Source organism: Heterobasidion irregulare, assembly GCF_000320585.1.
Source record: "Heterobasidion irregulare TC 32-1 unplaced genomic scaffold scaffold_06, whole genome shotgun sequence".
Taxonomy (NCBI): Eukaryota; Fungi; Basidiomycota; class Agaricomycetes; order Russulales; family Bondarzewiaceae; genus Heterobasidion; species Heterobasidion irregulare.
The window spans coordinates 2,503,972-2,522,655 of NW_009258202.1; the positions used below are offsets into that span (position 1 = coordinate 2,503,972).

Below are 18,684 nucleotides of genomic sequence, written 5' to 3' on the forward strand. Positions count from 1 at the left end.
TCTTAGCATACTGGAGCCTGGACGGATTAGGAAGGCGAGGAAGAGTCCGCGCGGAGTCTGAATGCGGGCGTGTCCACCTCCCCCGGCCGGCGCCGTCGTCGCGCTCCTCTCCTCGTCCATTGACCCCTCGCGTCTCCCTCGCCGCCCTCCTCCTCTCCCCCCCATCTCCACCGCAGCTCCAGCCTCCGCAGACACACAAGCCATGTCCGACTACGAGTTCTCAGACGACGACAACGAATACTACGACGAGGACGAAGAGATGATCGACCCAGAGGATGGTATGTCAGCCACTCTCCGCCTGTTATGTGCCCGGTGGGGACACCAGCCATCGCAGCTTAGGAATACACATACCTTGGCTGCCGCCGTGAGCGCCGCCCCAGCCATCGTTGTCCATCGATCCAGCTCGGATGACGCCCTCCAGAATGCACAACATATAACTGGTGTCCCCACTGCGCACGCATCCCACCCCTGAACCGCGTGCTGATAAGCAACCCCTCCGCCCACAGCGTCTGCATCGTCCGAAGACGACATGGACATGGACAACTTCCAGGACGACATCAAGATCATCGCTAACAAAGGCAAGAAGAAGTCCTACGAGGTCGACTATGACGATCTCACACAGGCCATGGTCGAGGACCTCATCAAGGCTGATGTCGACCACATCAGCTCCATCTTTGGTGTCGACGTACGTGCATCTGCTCCCTGGCGCCCGCACCGAGCTTCACTGCCCACCCCACAGAACGATGCCGCGGCGCTGCTTCTGCGCCACCTCGACTGGAACAAGGACAGGCTGATCGACAAATTTCTAGACAATTCATTGGCCATCTCCGTAGCGGCGGGCATCTCTCCAGCCCCTCCTCCATCTCCGCCGTCGACGCCCGCGCCAGTCTTCACTCGTCCCTTCACGCGCTCGTCCGCAGTGCGCGACCCCACCCCGCCTGTCGACCCGCGAATCTGCACCATCTGCTTCGACGACTCGCAGACCAAGACGCTCGCGCTCGTGTGCGGGCACACGTTCTGCACGGACTGCTGGTCCGCGTACGTCACGAGCAAGATTCGCGAGGAGGGCGAGTACCGCATCGTGTGCATGGCCGAGGACTGCGGGGTCGTCTGCACCGACACCTTCGTGCGCGCCGCGCTCGACGCCGACGTCGACACCATGGCGCGCTTCCACGAGCTCCTGGTGCGCGGCTACGTCGCCAGCAACCCGAACCTCAAGTTCTGTCCGTACCCCTCGTGCTCGCACACCGTGTCCTGCCCCTCTGCGGCCTCGCGCTCCTCGCTCGCCGCGATCGTGCCCACGGTCGTGTGCGGCGCCGACTCGAAGCACCTGTTCTGCTTCGGCTGCGCGGTCGAGGGCGACCACAGGCCGGTCCTGTGCTCGGTAGCCAAGATGTGGCTGCAGAAGTGCCACGACGACAGCGAGACGGCCAACTGGATCAAGAGCAACACGAAGGAGTGCAGCAAATGCCAGAGCACGATCGAGAAGAACGGCGGGTGCAAGTAAGTGGGGGTTTCTCGTGCACGCGCTCGCGAGAGAAAGGCTGATGTCGTCGGATCGCAGTCACATGACGTGCAAGAAGTGCAAGTACGAGTTCTGCTGGGTGTGCATGGGTGAGGCGGACCGCGTCGGCGTCGGCTGCGGGCGATCGGTGCTAACCGTGCTTGCGTTCCAGGTCCGTGGGTCGACCACGGCACGGCGTGGTACTCTTGCAACCGATACGACGAGAAGGCGGGCGTCGAAGCCCGCGACGCGCAATCGCGCAGCCGGGCCTCCCTCGAGCGCTACCTGCACGTGAGTTTTTGTTTTCTTTTTTCGCGCGCGCACGACGGACGCCAGGGGCCTGACGCCGGTTCGTGCAGTACTACAACCGCTGGGCGAACCACGAGCAGTCCGCGAAGCTGTCGGTCGAGCTGTACGTGAAGACGGAGAAGAAGATGGAGGAGATGCAGGTGACGACGGACCTGACGTGGATCGAGGTGCAGTTTATGAAGAAGGCCGTCGACGAGGTGGAAAAGTGCCGCACGACGCTCAAGTGGACGTACGCGATGGCGTACTACCTCGACAAGGGCAACCACAAGGAGCTCTTCGAGGACAACCAGAGGTGAGCTTTCGCTCGACACGTGCGTGCGCGCGGCGGATCGACTGACGAGCGCTGACCGTCGGACAGGGACCTGGAACGGGCGGTGGAGGACCTGTCGGAGCTGCTCGAGTCGCCGATCGAGGCGGAGACGATCCCGACGCTGCGGCAGAAGGTGACGGACAAGACGGTGTACGTGCAGAAGCGGAACGAGATCGTGCTCGAGGACACGGCGGCTGGGTACCAGGAGGGGCGCTGGGCCTGGAACGTCGAAGTAGAGGGCTTCGAGTGAGCGCACGCGCGGGCGGTCATTGCTAGATATCTGCCTCTGCCATCCGAGCCACGAACGCTGCTCTCGCAGGCCACGACACCACGACGCATCCATCTCCTCGCATCCACAGGCGGTCTCACGGGGCGGTCTCGCCTCACTCGATTTGTGCACTAGCTTTTTTACATTTTCTGGTTTTTTCTTTCTCTTTCCCACTACCCGTGTGCTGTCTGCTGCTGTCTCGTCCGTGTAGTCACGAATTGTGCATCGTTGTGTTTATAGTCTGTCCCACCGTACACTGATACAGAATGGAATGTTGGAGCACGTAAGGTGTGGATCACGGGCGAGCACGGTGCCGTAAGTGCACGGCCGGCGTGTGTTGGGAGAGCAGGAGACCGGGCGCAAATATAGCACAGGGACGGATGTGCCGTATGAGGGCTGTTGTGCGGTGCTGCTGTGCCGGATGGGGGACAGGGCGGACGAGCAGGAGGGAGCTGCACGTCGAGGGGTGCTACCTACTGCGCCAGAACAGAAGGATCGGGTGGGTGGAAATAGACTGGAGACAGGGAGGGACGGCTTGGCGGGGGCTTGGCCGCAGGAATGGACAGCGACGGAGATTGAAAGTCCGCCGGGTGGAGCGTCTGTAGTCAGCCCGACCGTCCCCTCAGCCTTCTGCCCGCCGTCGCCCGGTCTCCTTCGCCATCGTCGCACCCCCGCTCTTTATCTTCTCCCTCTCTGCTGCCCGCCCATCACGCGCACACACGCACCCCCAGCGCAGCCGCGGCTCGCCTGAGTCCCCCCGATGTTGTATCTCACAAAAGACCAGTTTCCAATATGTGAGCACGTCCTCCCCGCCCACGCACACGTCCACCGCACTCACCTCCTCGTCCCTGACCAGTCGTCCCTTTTGGCGTCATCGGGTGAGTCTCTGCGATCGCTGCATCGATCACCCCGCCGCCGCCGCCGCCGCCGCCTACCGTCGTCCCTGACGCTTACCCTCGCCTTTCTTCCCCTTCCAGCTTCTACCGCTACCTCTGGTACAGCATACGTATCCTCGCCTCCTTCATCTACAAGCCCGTGCCCCTCCCAGAAAACCCCACCTACATCGCCTCGGACGATGTCACCATCATCGTCCCCACCATCGACGCCGGTGAGGAGTTCAAGGAGGCCGCCCACTCCTGGCTCGTCGGAAAGCCAAAGGAGATCATCATCATCACAGAGGAGAAGATGCGCGGCCCCCTCCAGGACCTCGCAAACGCCGTCGACCCAGAGCGCATCCGCGTCCTCACCGTCCCCTTCGCAAACAAGCGCCTTCAGATGTCCCACGGCATCAAGAACACCACCACCGACATCATCTTCTTCGCGGACGACGACGCAATCTGGCCCCCCACCCTCCTTCCCTCCGTCCTCGCCTGCTTCGAGGACCAGAAGGTCGGCGGCGTCGGCACCTCCCAGCGCGTACAGCCCGTCGGCGCCCGCATGACCGTCTGGGAGGTCCTCGCCGCCTTCCGCCTCACCATCCGCAACATCGAGATCGCCTCCTCCACCCACATCGACGGCGGCCTCCCCTGCCTCTCCGGCCGCACCGCCGCCTACCGCACCGTCATCCTCAAGGACCCCGAGTTTCTCCACGGCTTCACACACGACTACTGGCTCGGCAAGTACCACCTCAACTCGGGCGACGACAAGTTCCTCACCCGCTGGATGGTCACCCACGGCTGGAGCACCTACGTCCAGTGCTGCAAGGAGGCAGAGCTCCTCAGCACCATGAAGCCAAACTGGCGCTTCCTCAAGCAAGTCCTCCGCTGGACACGCAACACGTGGCGCTCCGACCTCCGCTCGCTCTTCATGGAGAGGCAGATCTGGACCTCGCATCCCTACGTCGCGTATACCATGGCACGCGTTTTCTCTCCCCCCCCCCTACCTCTTGCTCGCGTTGGTTTGCTCACCCCACGCGCGTTTCCACAGGTTGACAAGCTCTTCAACCCCTTTACCCTTCTCGCGGGCCCGGGCCTGGTCGCCTACGTCGTCTACAAGAGCACGATACCCACAGACCAAGGCGGCTTCCACCTGCCGTGGTGGTGCGTCTCCGCTCGCGCCCCCTCCGAACGCGCCCCGATCTCACAAAAACATGTATTGTGCTTACCATCGCAGGAACGTCGTCATCTGTTACGTCGTGTGGCTCACCGCAACGCGCACCTTGAAGCTCCTCCCGCACCTGTGGAACCGCCCACAGGACGTGATCTACGTCCCCGCGTTCATCCTGTTCGGGTACTACTTCGCGATCATGAAGATCTACGCCCTGTTCACCCTCCACGAGGTACGGCGCTTCCGTTCTCTCGTCTTTGCGCGCCCGCGCCCTCGCTCGGACTGACTGACTGACCGACGCGTTTGGCGTTGCCGATAGACCGGCTGGGGCACCCGCGCGGGCATCGGCGATCCGTCGACCGCTATGGCTGCGGCGGACGACAAGGACAAGCCGTCCGAGACGATGCACGACCTCAAGGGCCCGTCGTCGTCGCCTCCGCCGCAGCGCTACCACGACATGCCGGCGCCGGCGCCGCAGTACGCGCAGCAGATGGAGATGCAGACCGGGTTCGCGCGGTGAGGCCAGAGGACAGAGCCCGAGAGAGAGAGAGGAAGACACGGCGCGCGAAGGACGATAGGACGATGCCAGCTGGGTTTCGTCCGTTTGTGTTTGTGTTTTTTTTTTCTCGTAGAGTGCCCGAGGAGGGAGGGAGAGATGTTTACGATACGCCACATACCACCATCATTATACCGTACCCCGCCGAGCACGTCCGAGCACTTGTTTGTGATTGCATGGCCGCGCGCCGTCGCCCCTGGGCGGTGCGCCCCCGTCGGGTCCGTGCCTGCCGCCGCATCACGCATTCAGTATATACATACCATCCATCCATCCATCCATCCCTTTTATGCCCATCCATCTCCATCTCCATCTCCATCCTCATCTCCATCTCCATCCTTGCACATCTCCACCGTCGCATCATAAAAGGCCGTGCCGGTACCTCTCTCTACTAGCACGAGCGGGACTTTCGATAGCCACAGATTTAATGCGTGGGCGGCGGGGTTGGGGCGGGGACGGGGGCGGGGTGGGGTGGGGTGGGGCCGTTGGGCTCGAACGCATGCGGGACTTTTTCATGTTCGTTTTGTTTCGGTTTTCCTTTTGTTCTCTCTCTCCTCCGAGTCCTCTGCGTAATTTTTTTTTTCTGTCTTTTGCTTAGTTGCGCGTGAGCTTATTTCGGCTCGGGGGACACAGGGGGACACCTGCGAGACGGGCAGGCGCTCTGGCGCTTCGATGTGCGCGCGTGCGTTGGTTGGTTGTTCTTTTCGATCGATCGATTCGTGCTACTTGCGGACTCACTGAGGACTCTTCGTGTTCCGCGCGACGATGCCTCGAGATACCTACAGTACCTACTATACCTCGCTGCCTTGCCCTATCAATCACCGTGCGAGCTCGATCAATTAGAGGCGCTGGTGCACGCCGTGCTGTCAGGTGTGCGAACGAGAACGTGGACCGGCGACACGCACTGTCATGGAAGCGCTGCGCGCGCCGACAGCGGACGTGCGCCGATAAGTGTCGGCAAAGGGAGACATGTATATGATAGACGTCAGGCAGCGGGTACGTACAACATCGAACGGGAAGAACGGGCGGGCAAGAAGAGGCGCTCTGTATTCTGGTTTGTTTATCTTATCTTTATCATTATCTTATGTGGGGATGCGATGCGCGGAGAGTCCATCTGGCGCGGAGTCGCCAGACGCGGGAATATCAAGCTGGATACAACGAAGAGGGGGGAACGGGGGATGCCGGAGCGGATGCTTGGATGGTGGAGGAAGGGCGCCTTGAGAGCGTGCCGGGTAGCAGCTCACAGGAGCGGAGCGAGAGCGGGCGCGCGCGTGCGGGGGCAATCAGGCGCGGGCGTGCTCTTCCGCGGCGGGGACCTCGGCGGCGGCGGCAAGGGCGACCTTCTCGTCGGTGTACTGGGGAGGGGGCACGATGATCGCCTCGGCGTCCTCGAACATGACCTCGCGGTAGGTGCCCTCGGGGAGCTCGACGGAGCTGGACGAGCTGCCGCGGACGGCGCGGAAGACTACGACGGTGAGGACGTAGAACATGCGCAGGAGGACGCCGATTCCGCAGCCTGCGGTGATCGTCACGAGGAGGGTATTTTTAGACGGCGAGGGGTTCGTGGAGTGACGACGTGTTGTTGAGACGGGAAGGGCGCGAAGAGCGGAAGGGAGGGAATCAGAGAGGGGGGAAAGCGAGAGGCGGGAGACAGGGGCGCACCGAGAACAAAGGCGACGGCGCGGCCTTCCCATGCGCCCAGGGACATGAGCGCGCGGTGGACGCGCTGTAGGAACGAGCCGCTGTGATTGAGCGGGTAGTGCATGACGAACATCGGGCGGTCCGGGAGGCCGCTCTCGGTGAGCATCTGCTCGGCCTTCATCTTCACAACGACGCCACCCCTGTCGTCGTCGACGATCTGCAGGCCGTGCGGCCTGAACACGGGCTCGCCGGGCCGGAGGCCGTAGGGCGCGGGGGGAGGCAGGCGGAGGTTGGGGCGGGTGAGCGCGATGGTGTCGTGGGCGGGGACGGGGGTGACGACTTTGGTCGTGGATCCGAAGCTGAAGACACCGAAGAAGCGGGTGACGCCGTCCTGCATGCCTTTGCAGAGGTGGCGCATGTGTCTGCCAGACGTGGGCTGCGCTGCAGCCGCGTTCATCATCTGGGCGTGGGCGGCACCGGCTGTGAGGTGGCCCAGACGCATCGCAGAGAGGTCTGTGGATGCTATCATCACGCTCAAAGGACTAGCGCTGACTACAGGCGGGTGAGCAGGTGCAAGTTCGACATTGGCCAGGCGATATGAGCGCTCACCGAGGCCAGCGCCCGCAATCAAGAGAGGCAGAACAGACAATCGCATTGGATGATGAGAGATAGAAAGAGCTGTAGGGTGTTGTGGAGGGAGGAGAGAGATGGAGAGAGGAGTGATGTGAATGAAGCGCTGCGGTGCGGGTGTTTTGTACTCCGCCCAGCCACCGGCGCTCCAGAGTCATCTCCACCATTCCCTGGCATTGCAGCGGCGACGGATAGTGAGTCGACGGAGCACAGCCGCTCGGTTGTCCGTCATCATCACCAGGCTCGCCAATTCAAAGATTGTTCTTGCCATCCCTGCTGATCACCCGCATGAAGCGCGTCTGGACCGCGCAGACGATAAATGACTGGGTCGCGCGAAGAGATGCGTACCGCGAGCAGCGCAAAAAGCCGTCCATGGCGGCGCTGCGCGAGTCCGCAGACGTGAAGGACCGGCAAGCTTACGAACGAGAACTCGCCATAGAGAGGAAAGTGCTGAAAGAAAGGCTCGACGAGTTGTCTACGGCGTTCGCATGGGTGGTGCGTCGCCATGGTCGCCCGCCTCGACGCGAGTCCACTGACCCTTCGCTCACAGATTGACAAGCCTCCGCTCGAGCGGTACCCTGCCCCGTTCTCGGGGACTCTTCATTTGCCCACGAATCTCCACCAGAGCACCGGTCACGCCACCAAGCTGAAGTTCAGTCTGGGGGACGACCTCAACATGCTAATTTTTGAGTTTTATGACGCAAAGGTGCCCTCCGACTACAAGGGGACCAATTTCGTCTCGGTAGAAGCGCTGAGCCCTCGCCGGTAAGCTGTCTCTCAACCCCCCCGGCCGCGAGCTACCGCAGACGCATCTTTATTCACCAGCCACGAGTACCTCGGGCCCGCGCCCAAGGTCGTCGGTTTCCAATTCTTCGAAGCCACCGGTGAAGCTCACATAGAATGGTGGGACGCCTATCTGAAGGAGAAGTGGGTGGACGCGGGTTTCTGGAGAAACGAGGTCTATTTCGACGAGGACGTGCACGGCTGGGTCTCGAAGCCGCGCGGAGACTACAGCCGCTATCCTGATCTCGATGAGTATCTCGTCCGCGATTGACATGCTTTCATACTCCCTCTTATTGTACATCAGTGTTATATAGGTCATGAATATATGGACTTGGTTCCGGGTTGACGGGGCGACGGAGTACAACGGCCACTTAGTTTTGTCTAGGTAAGGGTGAGTATTAGACTGGTTGGCTTCATAGGTCCCTGGCATTCTTGGCGAGTCATGATCTCGAGTCGTGAGTATCAGCCTCATGCGGTCGTCAGAATCCTCGGCGTGATCGATGGGCGCCTTTCTGAGGTATTGAATGAAGCCATCGCGTCCAGCTCTTCGTTTTCTGTCTAGATAATCTGAAGAGCGCAATCGTCGAGAAGGTATCAGCAGTAAAGCTCTCTTTAGCTCATCAAGATGGTATGTTTGTTTTCTTGTCCCAAGAGAGCGGTCAATTCCCACAAAAATTCACCTTCTGTCAGATTTGTGTCGGGAGCGGGGACTGCTGTTGGCTGTGTAGAGAGTTTTCGACAAATTGTTCGACTCGAACAAAAATTAGACTTACAGTACAGCCGCCACGCTGTCGTGGACAGTCACACTATTTGGTTCAGCCGCACAGCGCAGAGGCTGCGACCCGCTGCGACTGGCTGCGATCCATGACCGACGACATACTGCATGTATGATTCTCACGAATAAGTACACATTGTTGTATTGTAAACACCGTGCTTTACGAGGATGCACGACTCGGGGCATGCTCGGCATCGTACACGCCGATTCAACATGGTGTCCTCGCAGGAACGCCGTAGAAAGTTGAGGTCAGGAGGAATGATGGAGGGAGAGAAAGAGGTGGAAGGCTCGAGAAGGTGTCCGAAAAAGGAGATGATCGATTCAGCCACAGCAGAAAATATATCTACGCGCCGTCATTTTCGCCATCTCAAGTTCCCCTCATCTCCCCCGCCCTCCAACCCTTCCTTCAATCATGGCCGTCGTCGGAATCGATTTTGGTTCTCTTCACAGCAAGGCAAGTTGTTTCCCCTCGCCGTTAGTGCTTCACTAATCCGACTGTCTTTAGATTGGAGTTGCCAGACATCGTGGTATCGATATTATCACCAACGAGGTCTCGAATCGTGCGACACCGTAAGATATCCTCATCTGAGGCAGTATGTCAGGTCCTGATGTTTTGGGTGCAGATCCCTCGTCGCCTTTGGCCCAAAACAGCGTTCTCTTGGTGAATCGGCCAAGACGCAAGAAATCTCTAATTTCAAGAACACCGTCGGCTCCCTGAAGCGTCTCATTGGGCGGACTCTCCATGATGTCGAGATTCAGGAAGTCGAGAAGAAGTTCACGTATGCTACACTCGTGGATGTAGATGGAACTGTTGGAGCCCAGGTGAGTTTTTCGTCTCGTCTCAGCTGGTGCTGCGCTCACGGGTTTTCCTTGGCAGGTCAACTACATCGGCGAAAAACATACTTTCTCGGCCACACAGTTGGTAGGCATGTACTTGGGCAAGCTTCGCGAAATCGCCGCGAACGAGCTCAAGAACAATGTTTCCGATGTCGTCATCGCTGTTCCTGGATGGTACACTGATATCCAACGAAGGGCTGTCCTTGACGCTGCTACCATTGCCGGTCTCAACCCCCTTCGTCTGATCAACGATACCACTGCCGTCGCCTTTGGCTACGGTATCACCAAGGCTGATCTTCCTGAACCCGAGAATCCTCGCCATGTTGTCTTCGTCGACGTCGGACACTCTAGCTTGTCGGCCTCCGTGGTCGCCTTTTCCAAAGGCCAGCTCACTGTCAAGAGCACCGCGTATGAGCCTAATTTCGGAGGCCGTGATATCGACTACGCACTTGTGCAGCACTTCGCCAAAGAATTTGAGACAAAGTACAAGATCGATGTGCTCTCGAACCCCAAGGCGACGTTCCGCCTTTCTGCCTCGGCTGAGAAGCTCAAAAAGGTCCTGTCCGCCAATGCCGAAGCTCCCCTCTCCGTGGAGTCCATTATGACCGATATCGACGCCGCCTCCAAGCTCTCTCGGGAGGAGTACGAGCAGCTCATCGATAAATCTCTGAACCGCATCCCCGGACCCCTCCAGAGGGCCCTCGAGGATTCTGGCTTGTCGCTCGACCAGATCGACGCGATCGAGCTTGTCGGGGGATCGACTCGTATTCCAGCTGTCCGCGCTCGCATCCAATCCGTCTTCCCTGGAAAGGTTCTCTCCACGACTCTTAATCAGGATGAGGCCTGTGCTCGCGGTGCCACATTTGCGTGCGCTACTCTGTCCCCCGTGTTCCGTGTGCGCGATTTCGCGCTGCACGATATCGCTCCCTACCCCATCAAGATTCGCTGGGAGAAGTCTCCTGAAGATCCCGATGACGATACGGAGCTGACCGTGTTCCCTCGCGGTAACAGCCTTCCCTCGACCAAGGTCCTCACCTTCTACCGCAAGGGTACCTTTGATCTAGAGGCGGTATACGGCGAGCCAGAGAAGCTTCCTGGCTCGATCAACCCATGGCTCGCGAAGCTGACGGCCAAGAACATCCCTTCTCCCTCTTCGGGCGACCTCGCGGTTGTGAAGGTGAAGACGCGCTTGAACCTGCACGGCGTGATCTCGTTTGAGCAGGTCTACACGGAGGAGATTGAGGAGAAGGAAGAACCGATGGCAGTCGATGGGGAGCCGAGCACTGAGCCTCCGAAGAAGAGAAAAGTCAAGAAGGATGTCGCTTTCGTCGCCACATATGGAAAATTGGACTCCTCGGTCGTGGAGAAGTTCAAGGAGCGGGAAGCGCAAATGCAGGTTGCCGACAAGCTCGTGCAAGATACCGAAGTGAGTACATGCTGGTCGAACTTGAGCGTGGACGATCTCAGACTGACCGCCGAATTTAGGACCGCAAAAACGCTCTCGAGGAGTACATCTACGATATGCGTGCCAAGCTCGACGAACGTTACGTCGCTTTCGTCCAGCCTCAGGAGAAGGAGAAGCTCCTTGCCGAACTCCAGAAGGACGAAGACTGGCTTTACACCGAGGAGGGCGAAGAGGCTACCAAATCCGCATACGTTGACCGCATTGCCTCCCTTCACGCCCTCGGCGACCCGATCACCACGCGCTGGAGGGAGGCCGAGGAGAGGCCACGCTCGATGGCTGAGCTCCGGGAAACCATCAACAACTACATGTCGCAGGCGACCTCCGGCGAGGAGCGGTACTCGCACATCGATGAGAAGGACAAACAGTTGATCGTGGAGAAGTGCGCGACGGTGCAGAAGTGGCTCGAGGACCAGAACGTGCGACAGGCGGAGCGGGCGAAGAACACAGACCCCATCTTGACGGTCGCAGAGATCCAGAAGAAACGCGAGGAGGTCATCTTCTTTGCTACCCCCATCCTCACCCGCCCCAAGCCCAGGCCCCCGAAGGTCGAGGGCGTGGAGACGCCCAAGAGCGGCACGGAGACGCCTAATCCGCCTCCGAAGTCAGAGATTCCCCAGCCGGAGCAGGGGCCGAGCGAGATGGATATAGATTAGAGGAGTGATGTGGATTCGAACGTTTTTTGTTGCTTTGTTCCATTAATGCGAGCCATGTAGTGATACAGTTTACAAGCAGTCAATCGTCGTCCAATGTGCTAGAATAGATTCTAGAGCGTTGTTTGGACTCTATGATGCAAAAAAAGCGAACATTGTAGGTTGACGTTGCATGTCGCCGTACGTGTCAGGGACGTGCTCTGTTTTTTCCTTCCTCCATCTCGATTTTCCCAGGCTTGCTGTGGGTCGTGATATCTTTTGTCGGAGACTGTGATTGATCAAAGACAGTGTTGATCCAACTTACCGCTTCACGACGCTGTTACAAATGGCGTTGACGTAGACGCCTATCGCCCGAACATGCTTGATGACGGGCAAACCAAGGAGAACGCTGAATGATCTTAATCCTCATTCATGCTGACTTCACTTCCTGGTACGCAATGGCTAACGCAGACATGGAATAAGGTGAACAGGCTGTTCCCAGCGCCAGCTCGCCAATTCTAACCTCGTAACAGGGTCATTTACTTTCCATCAGGAGACAGACGCCGTCGTCGCCATTAACCTCGCCAATCTCCATCCTGTTCCCCGAACTCCTCCTCTCCATTTTCGAGCTCATTCCTTTCCTTTGGCAACCCGACGAGCCCTCCAGATTCTATGATATCAATTGGATAGCGATCACCCATGTATGCCGCCGCTGGCGGATCATTGCACTCAATGCGCCCTTTCTCTGGAGGGATATAGAGTTTTCTACGCCACGATGGACGCAAGAGATGCTCTTGCGCTCACAATCCATCCCGATCAACATACGTTTCCACCTCGATTTTCTTAAGTACCCCCCTACGATGCAAAAAGTCATTGCGCTTGCAATGGGCAACATCCAGCGCGTGCGAAGTCTGCGCTTGACGGGCCAGGTGGTGGAAACATTGATCCAATGCACGACGCCTGCCCTGCTTTTGGAGGAATTACATCTTGAATACGCCGCCATGCCTCCCCCGGCTAATCTGTTCATTCCTGACTCTCTTTTTGACGGCAGCGCCCACAAACTCCGCTCGCTCTTCCTGAAGGGCCTGAGTATCCACCTCACCTCACCACTCCTGCCTGGGCTATCCTCTCTGACAGTCCAGGGGGACTCGCGCTCCCCACGCCATAGTCTGGCTCGATGGCTCGACGCCCTCACGCGTATGCCTAAGCTGGAGACACTTTGCCTCATTCAAGCTCTGTCTCGGACCTCTCACGCTCAGACTCAAGGGACCGACACTCCTTTACCGCCTACGGTCCTCCTCCCGCATCTCCGTACCCTCGCCTTCACCTCAAACTCACTCACCGACTGTGTCGAGTTTACTCGTCGGCTCGCTATTCCATCCTCTACATCCATCGAACTCCGTACTTATGTCGCTTCCATCGACGAGCTGACGCCGCACGCCATCGTTCCATCTTATGCGCATACGCCGGTTACGGCATTCCGAATAACACACACCGCGATCGGGTTCTCGATCGCTGGGTCGTTGGGCGATCCGGACATCCCTGCCTTCAGTCTTTCCATCGTCATCTACGAAGAGCGGTCCCTCATCGCGCAAGGCATCCTGCACACTCTAGCTCACTTCAACGTCAAATCTGTCCGCAGCCTACTAATCGACTTGGGTGGGATGACCCTCGATTGGGCGCCTGTGCTTTCTTGTTTCCCGTTAGTGAATACCATCCACGTCCGCGGGTCGACTCTACATACCTTCCCCAAGGCACTGGCGCACTCCGATGCTCTGATATGCCCCCATCTAAGGCGCCTCGAGTTTGAGCATCGTACACCTACGTATGGCAAGCGGATCGACGAGACGTTTTTCCGAATTCTGAGAGACGCAGTGGACGCGAGGTGGGCAAACGGGATGAGCCTCGAGGAACTTATAGTTTTTGGAGAGACACTTTCACACTCGGGATCTGTAGACACTGCTGCTATCGGTTCGCGAAAGATCCCAAAGAAATACTTATGAATTGGCACCATACACCAGATCGTGAGACACTAACTAATTTCCCGCTCTCTTGTACCACTCAGCCTAGCGTGTAGCGTGAAGGTGCGATGTATCCCGTATTTTTATGACGTCCACTTACCCTAGCCAATGGACGATGAAACGTTCGATCTTGAGACTCTGTAATTGCGCTTTACTTTGCTTTATACACATGAATTCTATGTGGTACAAACCCAGGAGAATTCTGCATGTCCGAGCCGCACGATAATCGGGCACCGCGTCGGATGGAACGAGGCCAATGATGCTCATCGTCCAGACTGATCACTCTGTGACTCTCAACTGGCGTGAGTATATAGATACAGCTTTGATAGGAATCTCGCGACGATGAATGGAATGTAACTTGTCGGAATTGATAGATCGAGGGATGTGGGCATATCACCCACTTTCCAATGCTCTGTTCACGTATGAACGGATGGTATACGCACGGACGTTTACCGATCTGCCCAAGGCGAGGCCAACTCGTCGGGGGTCGGGTGGGTGTAAACACGCGGACTATCTCCAGACTCCTCCTCTTCTGCCTCGTGCGCCCAAGGCGAATCAGAAAACATATCTGCTGCCGAAGGCGGTGGAGCCTCTGGTGGGTGATTCCGTGATCCGCTCCGTTCCTTCGAGGTCACGACGTCAGTATGAAGCAAGGCTGGCGCAAGCGGCAACTCGAGATCAGACTCGGACAATTCTTTGGAGAAGCGTAAGTGCGATGGGCGATGAGGATGCGGTAGGGGAGTAGGTGAGTTCGCGCGCATTTCTGGAGAATGGGTGATATCGGGTGGGGGTACGTAGAGAGGCTCAGGAGAGCCGGGCATTGAAGATGATGGCACGCCTTCGCCATTAGAGTCATCCAACGCGGGATGACCTCCCATGGCAGACAGCGTATGAGGTGTTATCGGAGACAGTGGATCGCCGTCCGCTGGATAGGACGATGGGGACTTCATCGCGATTTGTGATGATGACCTTGAGTGAGAGAACCGTCCCGAATAATGTTCCATCACCAATGCACTAGGACCGTTCCGCCCATCGTGATCTACGACAGACCCCGCCCGCAAGCGACCGTTTTCGCCCTCAACTATCTTCAGGGCTGAGCGGAGGGCTTCTCGCTCCAAGCGAACTTCCCTGGCTTCCTCTTCAGCTTCCGCCCGTTTGATACGTTCAGAAGCGACCATCTTGTTTGCCTTTTCGTCAAAATCATAGGGGGATATCCCAGATTGACAGGGTTTCATCGCAAGACAGAGTGAGGTATAGCTCGACTGAAGTCGACTCAGGACTCACCTCTTCAAATAATGCCTGGCTCAGGCTCTCTAGCTCGCTTTCGAGATTTTTCTTGTCCGCAGCTATCTTCTCGAACTTGAGCTTCTCGTCCTCTAGCTTAGCCCGAAGCTGTTCGAGTTCCTTTTCGTGCGACTGTGGAGGGAGCAAGGATGGTAGCGAGGCGGATGTCAAGTGTCCCACAAGGGCCGAGTTCGGCGACCGTAAACCATTAGGCAGAGGTTGATTACCTAGATCAGGAGAGTTGGATTGCGTTGGGGTTGTGCGCCCGCTCGTAAAGCGGAACCGAAAAAATCGAGAGTCCTGTGAAGGAGATGTAGTAGGAGGTGTCATAGCGCTCAAAGACGGGCTCTCGAGCTCGGGCGCGTTCGAACCCTTCCTATACTCATGTCCTTCCTCGAGGCTGGCCCTTTGTGATTGAGGATGCACTTCCTGCACTGGTTGGGACGTAGTATCACGGGATGATCTGCGCCACCCTACGTCTTTCGACGAAGAGTTTCTCCTGAGCGCATCCTCAAGCATCTCGTTGTTTGCGAGCGAAAGTTTGAGATTCGATTGGCACAAGGTCAGGCTTGTCTCGACATCGGAAGCCGTCTGATATGATGATTTCAAGAGTGCGCACTAGCAAGCAGACAGTGATTGAGTTATTGTACTCAGAACTGGATCTGTCAGACTATGAGCGGGGAATTGGGGATCCTTACCAACTCCTCGACCCTTGACATCATGCGGCTCAACGCTTCCTTGAGATCCTCCTCTTGTCCATGGGTTTGCACGCGTTTGCAATCGCGTACTTCATCCTCGATGGCAATGAACAGCTGTGGGTTTTTTATGGCTTGTAGACTGTCTGTGCGCTTCGGGAGGGCTCGAGATGAAGCTGCGGGAGGCATGAATGCGTAGCGTAGAGGTCGAGTACAACATGAGGCCAGGATCAGCTTGGACGTGGAGTGTCACGTGAACGGGGTCAGGGAGAATCGCATGAAAGCCTTGGGGTTGCATCAGGGCATGGACGATCCAATATTAAACCATACAGCCGATACAGCATATGTACTTTGTCGCTGGAGCCTTTGAATTAGAAGTACGGCGAACACGCACGGCGGCATGTACACTGAAACGGAAGAAGGTATCATATGTGTGTGATAGAATCCGTTCATCATAGCTAAGCAGGAAGGAGAAAGGTGGTAAGACAAGATGCAAAGAAGAAACAAAGATGTCGAGGAAGAGAAGAAGTGAGAAGGCCAGTCATAATGAAAAGGGTAAATAGACCACCAGTGTGAAGACGCTGAAGTTGGTGGTATGGCCCGTGTCAAGCGGGACCGATTGGACGGGAGAGATGAACGACAGTGCGATGGTGGAGAGCGCAAGGTATGTATGGACACGAACGGTGCACGATGATGACGGCGCGAAAATGTAGATAGTTGCATACATGAAAACCCACTGGATACCCTCGGCTTCAAATCCATCTGCACGAAGCCAGATCTATGCGATATGCCTATCAGACGATAGATCGGACTTGTGTGCGGACTACAGGAGACCACACTCGCGCAAATGGATTTGGAGGAGAATATCTTGGATCGCGCTCAAAACGACTGTGAACAGACAAGGATGGTGCCATGAGTTAGGGAATATGATTACAATGAGGACTTACACTTGATCTGCTGCGTATCCGTCGCACACGTATAGTGCGCATAGATTTGCTTCGTGGCCGCACTTTGATTGAGGCTGACGAACCGATGCAGCAGATAGTCGCAGGCAGCGTCGTAGTTATCTCCGCCAGCATAATCAGGGAAATAGTCTCCCAATGGTGACCGCGGCAGTTTCTCCGCGAAAAGATCAATCTTATTGAGGAACAGGATCTGACAGGAAACCATGTTCAGTACCGAAAGACTTGCGGAGTCGGGAGCACTTACGATGGAGGTCTTGACGAACCACCGCGAGTTGCATATTGAGTCGAAGAGGGTCAAGGCCTCTTGCATTCGATTCTAGACCTGTACTTCAGGGATGTTGCACTTACTTAAAGATAGAGATCGACATACCACACTCTCATCTTCGTACAGCATCTGGTCGTATTCACTAAGACTGACCAAGAACACAAGCGCAGTGACATTCTCGAAGCAGTGAATCCATTTCTTGCGCTCTGACCGCTGACCACCAACATCGAAGAGCTTATAGGTCAGCTCGCCAACTTTGAACGTGGTCTCCGTTATACCGGTCGTCTTGACTCGACTTCTAAGGATATCCTGATCGGTTGGCATGTAACCTGGTCCAGACATACGGTCAATGGAGTTGAAGTAGTATACTGCCGAGTCGTTCAATTGGAATTCGCGAGAGCGGCGGACGGCTTCTTTGACGCCGGCGTCCCGCCAAAGCCCCCGGACAGCGTCTCCAACATCGTTAGGAAGAACATCGCCTTCGATCTGCGCGGGCAATGACAGTATCACGGCACGGCGAGCGTCATTCTGAGGAGAGAGAGAGATGTCAAGCGTGGGCATGGCCTCGAGGATGGCACGCATAGACTGGATGGTGTTCGAGAAAATGATTTCTTTGTAGGAATCCCTCTCCTGCTCGTTGTATCCACCGTGGTGAATGAGCTTCATCTGCTTGAGGACGGTTGACTAGGAGAGAACGATGAGCGACAGGGGCGAGCGAGAGTTAGAGGAGAATACCTTTCCAGATTCACCCGCCCCCAGCAGCAACATCTTGATTTCGTTCTTCGCCATCATGCGGTCCCGCTTCAGCTGGTTTTCGATCTCATCGTTGCCTAGTCGCTGAGGTCAGACACAAGCAGGGAGGTGGTGGTGGTACAAGGGGTGGCTACTTACGAGCCTTTGCCTCATCATCGATACCGGTGGATTGAACGCAACCCATTTTTGAACACTGGCGGGGTCAAGAAGCAGGTATGGTCTTGGTATAATTATAAGTAAAAGAGCGGGAGATTGGGAGGGGAGAAACAGACAGAAGAAGAGGGGTGAACGCGCGGCGTCGGAGAGGGCGGCGACGAGGGAGGATGTAGTCAAGGATCCGGTCCAAACAATTCGTTCGGGCTCAAATCCAAACACCGACAAACACCGCCACTCACTCAGCTGCTTCCACTCAGCCAAATCCGTCCACTTCCTTGCGCCCTCTGCTCCCGCCTCTCTACCTATCTCCCATTTATCCCCCGTACATCTCCATTTTCTCTGCAAATGTCCCACCCGTGGATCTCTGCCCAACCCACACAAACTGCGAGGGATTTTCTCGAAAAATTTCCGCCATGCTCGGTGGCCAGCGTCACTCAGACGGTCACGACGACCCTGTCTGTAGCTACATGTTCCCCAGTCGCCACTGTTGGTACTATGAAACCAATGTCATGACAAATGATGTCGATGAGCGCCAGACACACATGATACGTCTCCAACGTTCAACCTTGTTCCTCCGTCATAGATCAGCAGCAATATGTTCGATGTTCGACGCCAGCATAGGTGAGTCTTCTTCCCAATCGCACTTCGCTTCAGTATTTTGATGCAAAATTTGATGGCAGGGCTGAAGCTGAAGCGCTGATGCATCTTCGCTCTTGACGTATCAGTAAGCAGATGCGTCAACCTCCGAACTCGAGAGGATCGTTACATAAGTTGTAACCCGGCACCCTTGTAGTG

General features: G+C 56.9%; 10 protein-coding genes across 10 annotated transcripts; 6 read left to right on the forward strand and 4 right to left on the reverse strand.

Moving 5' to 3' along the window:
• Nucleotides 1-106: 106 nt before the first annotated feature.
• Nucleotides 107-2,678, forward strand: HETIRDRAFT_477021 (uncharacterized protein). The gene is made up of 7 exons (XM_009549564.1): nucleotides 107-278; nucleotides 507-685; nucleotides 740-1,503; nucleotides 1,565-1,614; nucleotides 1,677-1,795; nucleotides 1,864-2,105; nucleotides 2,172-2,678. Exons 1-7 carry the CDS (start codon nucleotides 203-205, stop codon nucleotides 2,371-2,373), a joined length of 1,632 nt encoding a protein of 543 aa, XP_009547859.1. The 5' UTR covers nucleotides 107-202; the 3' UTR covers nucleotides 2,374-2,678.
• A 204-nt stretch (nucleotides 2,679-2,882) lies between these two features.
• Nucleotides 2,883-5,578, forward strand: HETIRDRAFT_62210 (glycosyltransferase family 2 protein). The gene is made up of 6 exons (XM_009548692.1): nucleotides 2,883-3,185; nucleotides 3,248-3,269; nucleotides 3,369-4,245; nucleotides 4,318-4,430; nucleotides 4,504-4,669; nucleotides 4,757-5,578. The coding sequence occupies exons 1-6, from the start codon at nucleotides 3,152-3,154 to the stop codon at nucleotides 4,955-4,957; spliced, it is 1,413 nt and encodes a 470-aa protein (XP_009546987.1). The 5' UTR covers nucleotides 2,883-3,151; the 3' UTR covers nucleotides 4,958-5,578.
• A 365-nt stretch (nucleotides 5,579-5,943) lies between these two features.
• On the reverse strand, nucleotides 5,944-7,343 carry HETIRDRAFT_440661 (uncharacterized protein). Its single transcript, XM_009549565.1, has 3 exons — nucleotides 7,241-7,343; nucleotides 6,653-7,183; nucleotides 5,944-6,506 (listed from the first exon to the last, which is right to left on the reverse strand). The coding sequence occupies exons 1-3, from the start codon at nucleotides 7,284-7,286 to the stop codon at nucleotides 6,274-6,276; spliced, it is 810 nt and encodes a 269-aa protein (XP_009547860.1). The 5' UTR covers nucleotides 7,287-7,343; the 3' UTR covers nucleotides 5,944-6,273.
• Nucleotides 7,344-7,549: 206 nt separating this feature from the next.
• HETIRDRAFT_169954 (uncharacterized protein) lies at nucleotides 7,550-8,315 on the forward strand (the record flags this gene model as incomplete). Its single annotated transcript, XM_009549566.1, has 3 exons — nucleotides 7,550-7,756; nucleotides 7,812-8,026; nucleotides 8,087-8,315. 3 exons carry the CDS (start codon nucleotides 7,550-7,552, stop codon nucleotides 8,313-8,315), a joined length of 651 nt encoding a protein of 216 aa, XP_009547861.1.
• A 902-nt stretch (nucleotides 8,316-9,217) lies between these two features.
• Nucleotides 9,218-11,936, forward strand: HETIRDRAFT_385937 (uncharacterized protein). The gene is made up of 5 exons (XM_009549567.1): nucleotides 9,218-9,273; nucleotides 9,325-9,389; nucleotides 9,443-9,641; nucleotides 9,697-11,082; nucleotides 11,142-11,936. Exons 1-5 carry the CDS (start codon nucleotides 9,232-9,234, stop codon nucleotides 11,772-11,774), a joined length of 2,325 nt encoding a protein of 774 aa, XP_009547862.1. The 5' UTR covers nucleotides 9,218-9,231; the 3' UTR covers nucleotides 11,775-11,936.
• Nucleotides 11,937-12,168: 232 nt separating this feature from the next.
• HETIRDRAFT_459597 (uncharacterized protein) lies at nucleotides 12,169-13,806 on the forward strand. The gene is made up of 2 exons (XM_009549568.1): nucleotides 12,169-12,233; nucleotides 12,284-13,806. Exons 1-2 carry the CDS (start codon nucleotides 12,183-12,185, stop codon nucleotides 13,751-13,753), a joined length of 1,521 nt encoding a protein of 506 aa, XP_009547863.1. The 5' UTR covers nucleotides 12,169-12,182; the 3' UTR covers nucleotides 13,754-13,806.
• A 204-nt stretch (nucleotides 13,807-14,010) lies between these two features.
• On the reverse strand, nucleotides 14,011-14,750 carry HETIRDRAFT_440663 (uncharacterized protein). Its single transcript, XM_009549569.1, has one exon. The coding sequence runs from the start codon at nucleotides 14,719-14,721 to the stop codon at nucleotides 14,221-14,223; it is 501 nt and encodes a 166-aa protein (XP_009547864.1). The 5' UTR covers nucleotides 14,722-14,750; the 3' UTR covers nucleotides 14,011-14,220.
• Nucleotides 14,751-15,059: 309 nt separating this feature from the next.
• Nucleotides 15,060-15,951, reverse strand: HETIRDRAFT_410274 (uncharacterized protein; the record flags this gene model as incomplete). Its single annotated transcript, XM_009549570.1, has 2 exons — nucleotides 15,754-15,951; nucleotides 15,060-15,673 (listed from the first exon to the last, which is right to left on the reverse strand). Coding segments are annotated over exons 1-2 (800 nt in total), but the record flags the coding sequence as incomplete, so codon positions are not given.
• An 87-nt stretch (nucleotides 15,952-16,038) lies between these two features.
• HETIRDRAFT_385946 (uncharacterized protein) lies at nucleotides 16,039-18,039 on the reverse strand. The gene is made up of 6 exons (XM_009549571.1): nucleotides 17,872-18,039; nucleotides 17,716-17,810; nucleotides 17,086-17,664; nucleotides 16,960-17,031; nucleotides 16,698-16,905; nucleotides 16,039-16,638 (listed from the first exon to the last, which is right to left on the reverse strand). Exons 1-6 carry the CDS (start codon nucleotides 17,915-17,917, stop codon nucleotides 16,574-16,576), a joined length of 1,065 nt encoding a protein of 354 aa, XP_009547866.1. The 5' UTR covers nucleotides 17,918-18,039; the 3' UTR covers nucleotides 16,039-16,573.
• Nucleotides 18,040-18,302: 263 nt separating this feature from the next.
• HETIRDRAFT_319620 (uncharacterized protein) lies at nucleotides 18,303-18,551 on the forward strand (the record flags this gene model as incomplete). Its single annotated transcript, XM_009549572.1, has 1 exon — nucleotides 18,303-18,551. The coding sequence occupies one exon, from the start codon at nucleotides 18,303-18,305 to the stop codon at nucleotides 18,549-18,551; it is 249 nt and encodes an 82-aa protein (XP_009547867.1).
• Nucleotides 18,552-18,684: the final 133 nt, after the last annotated feature.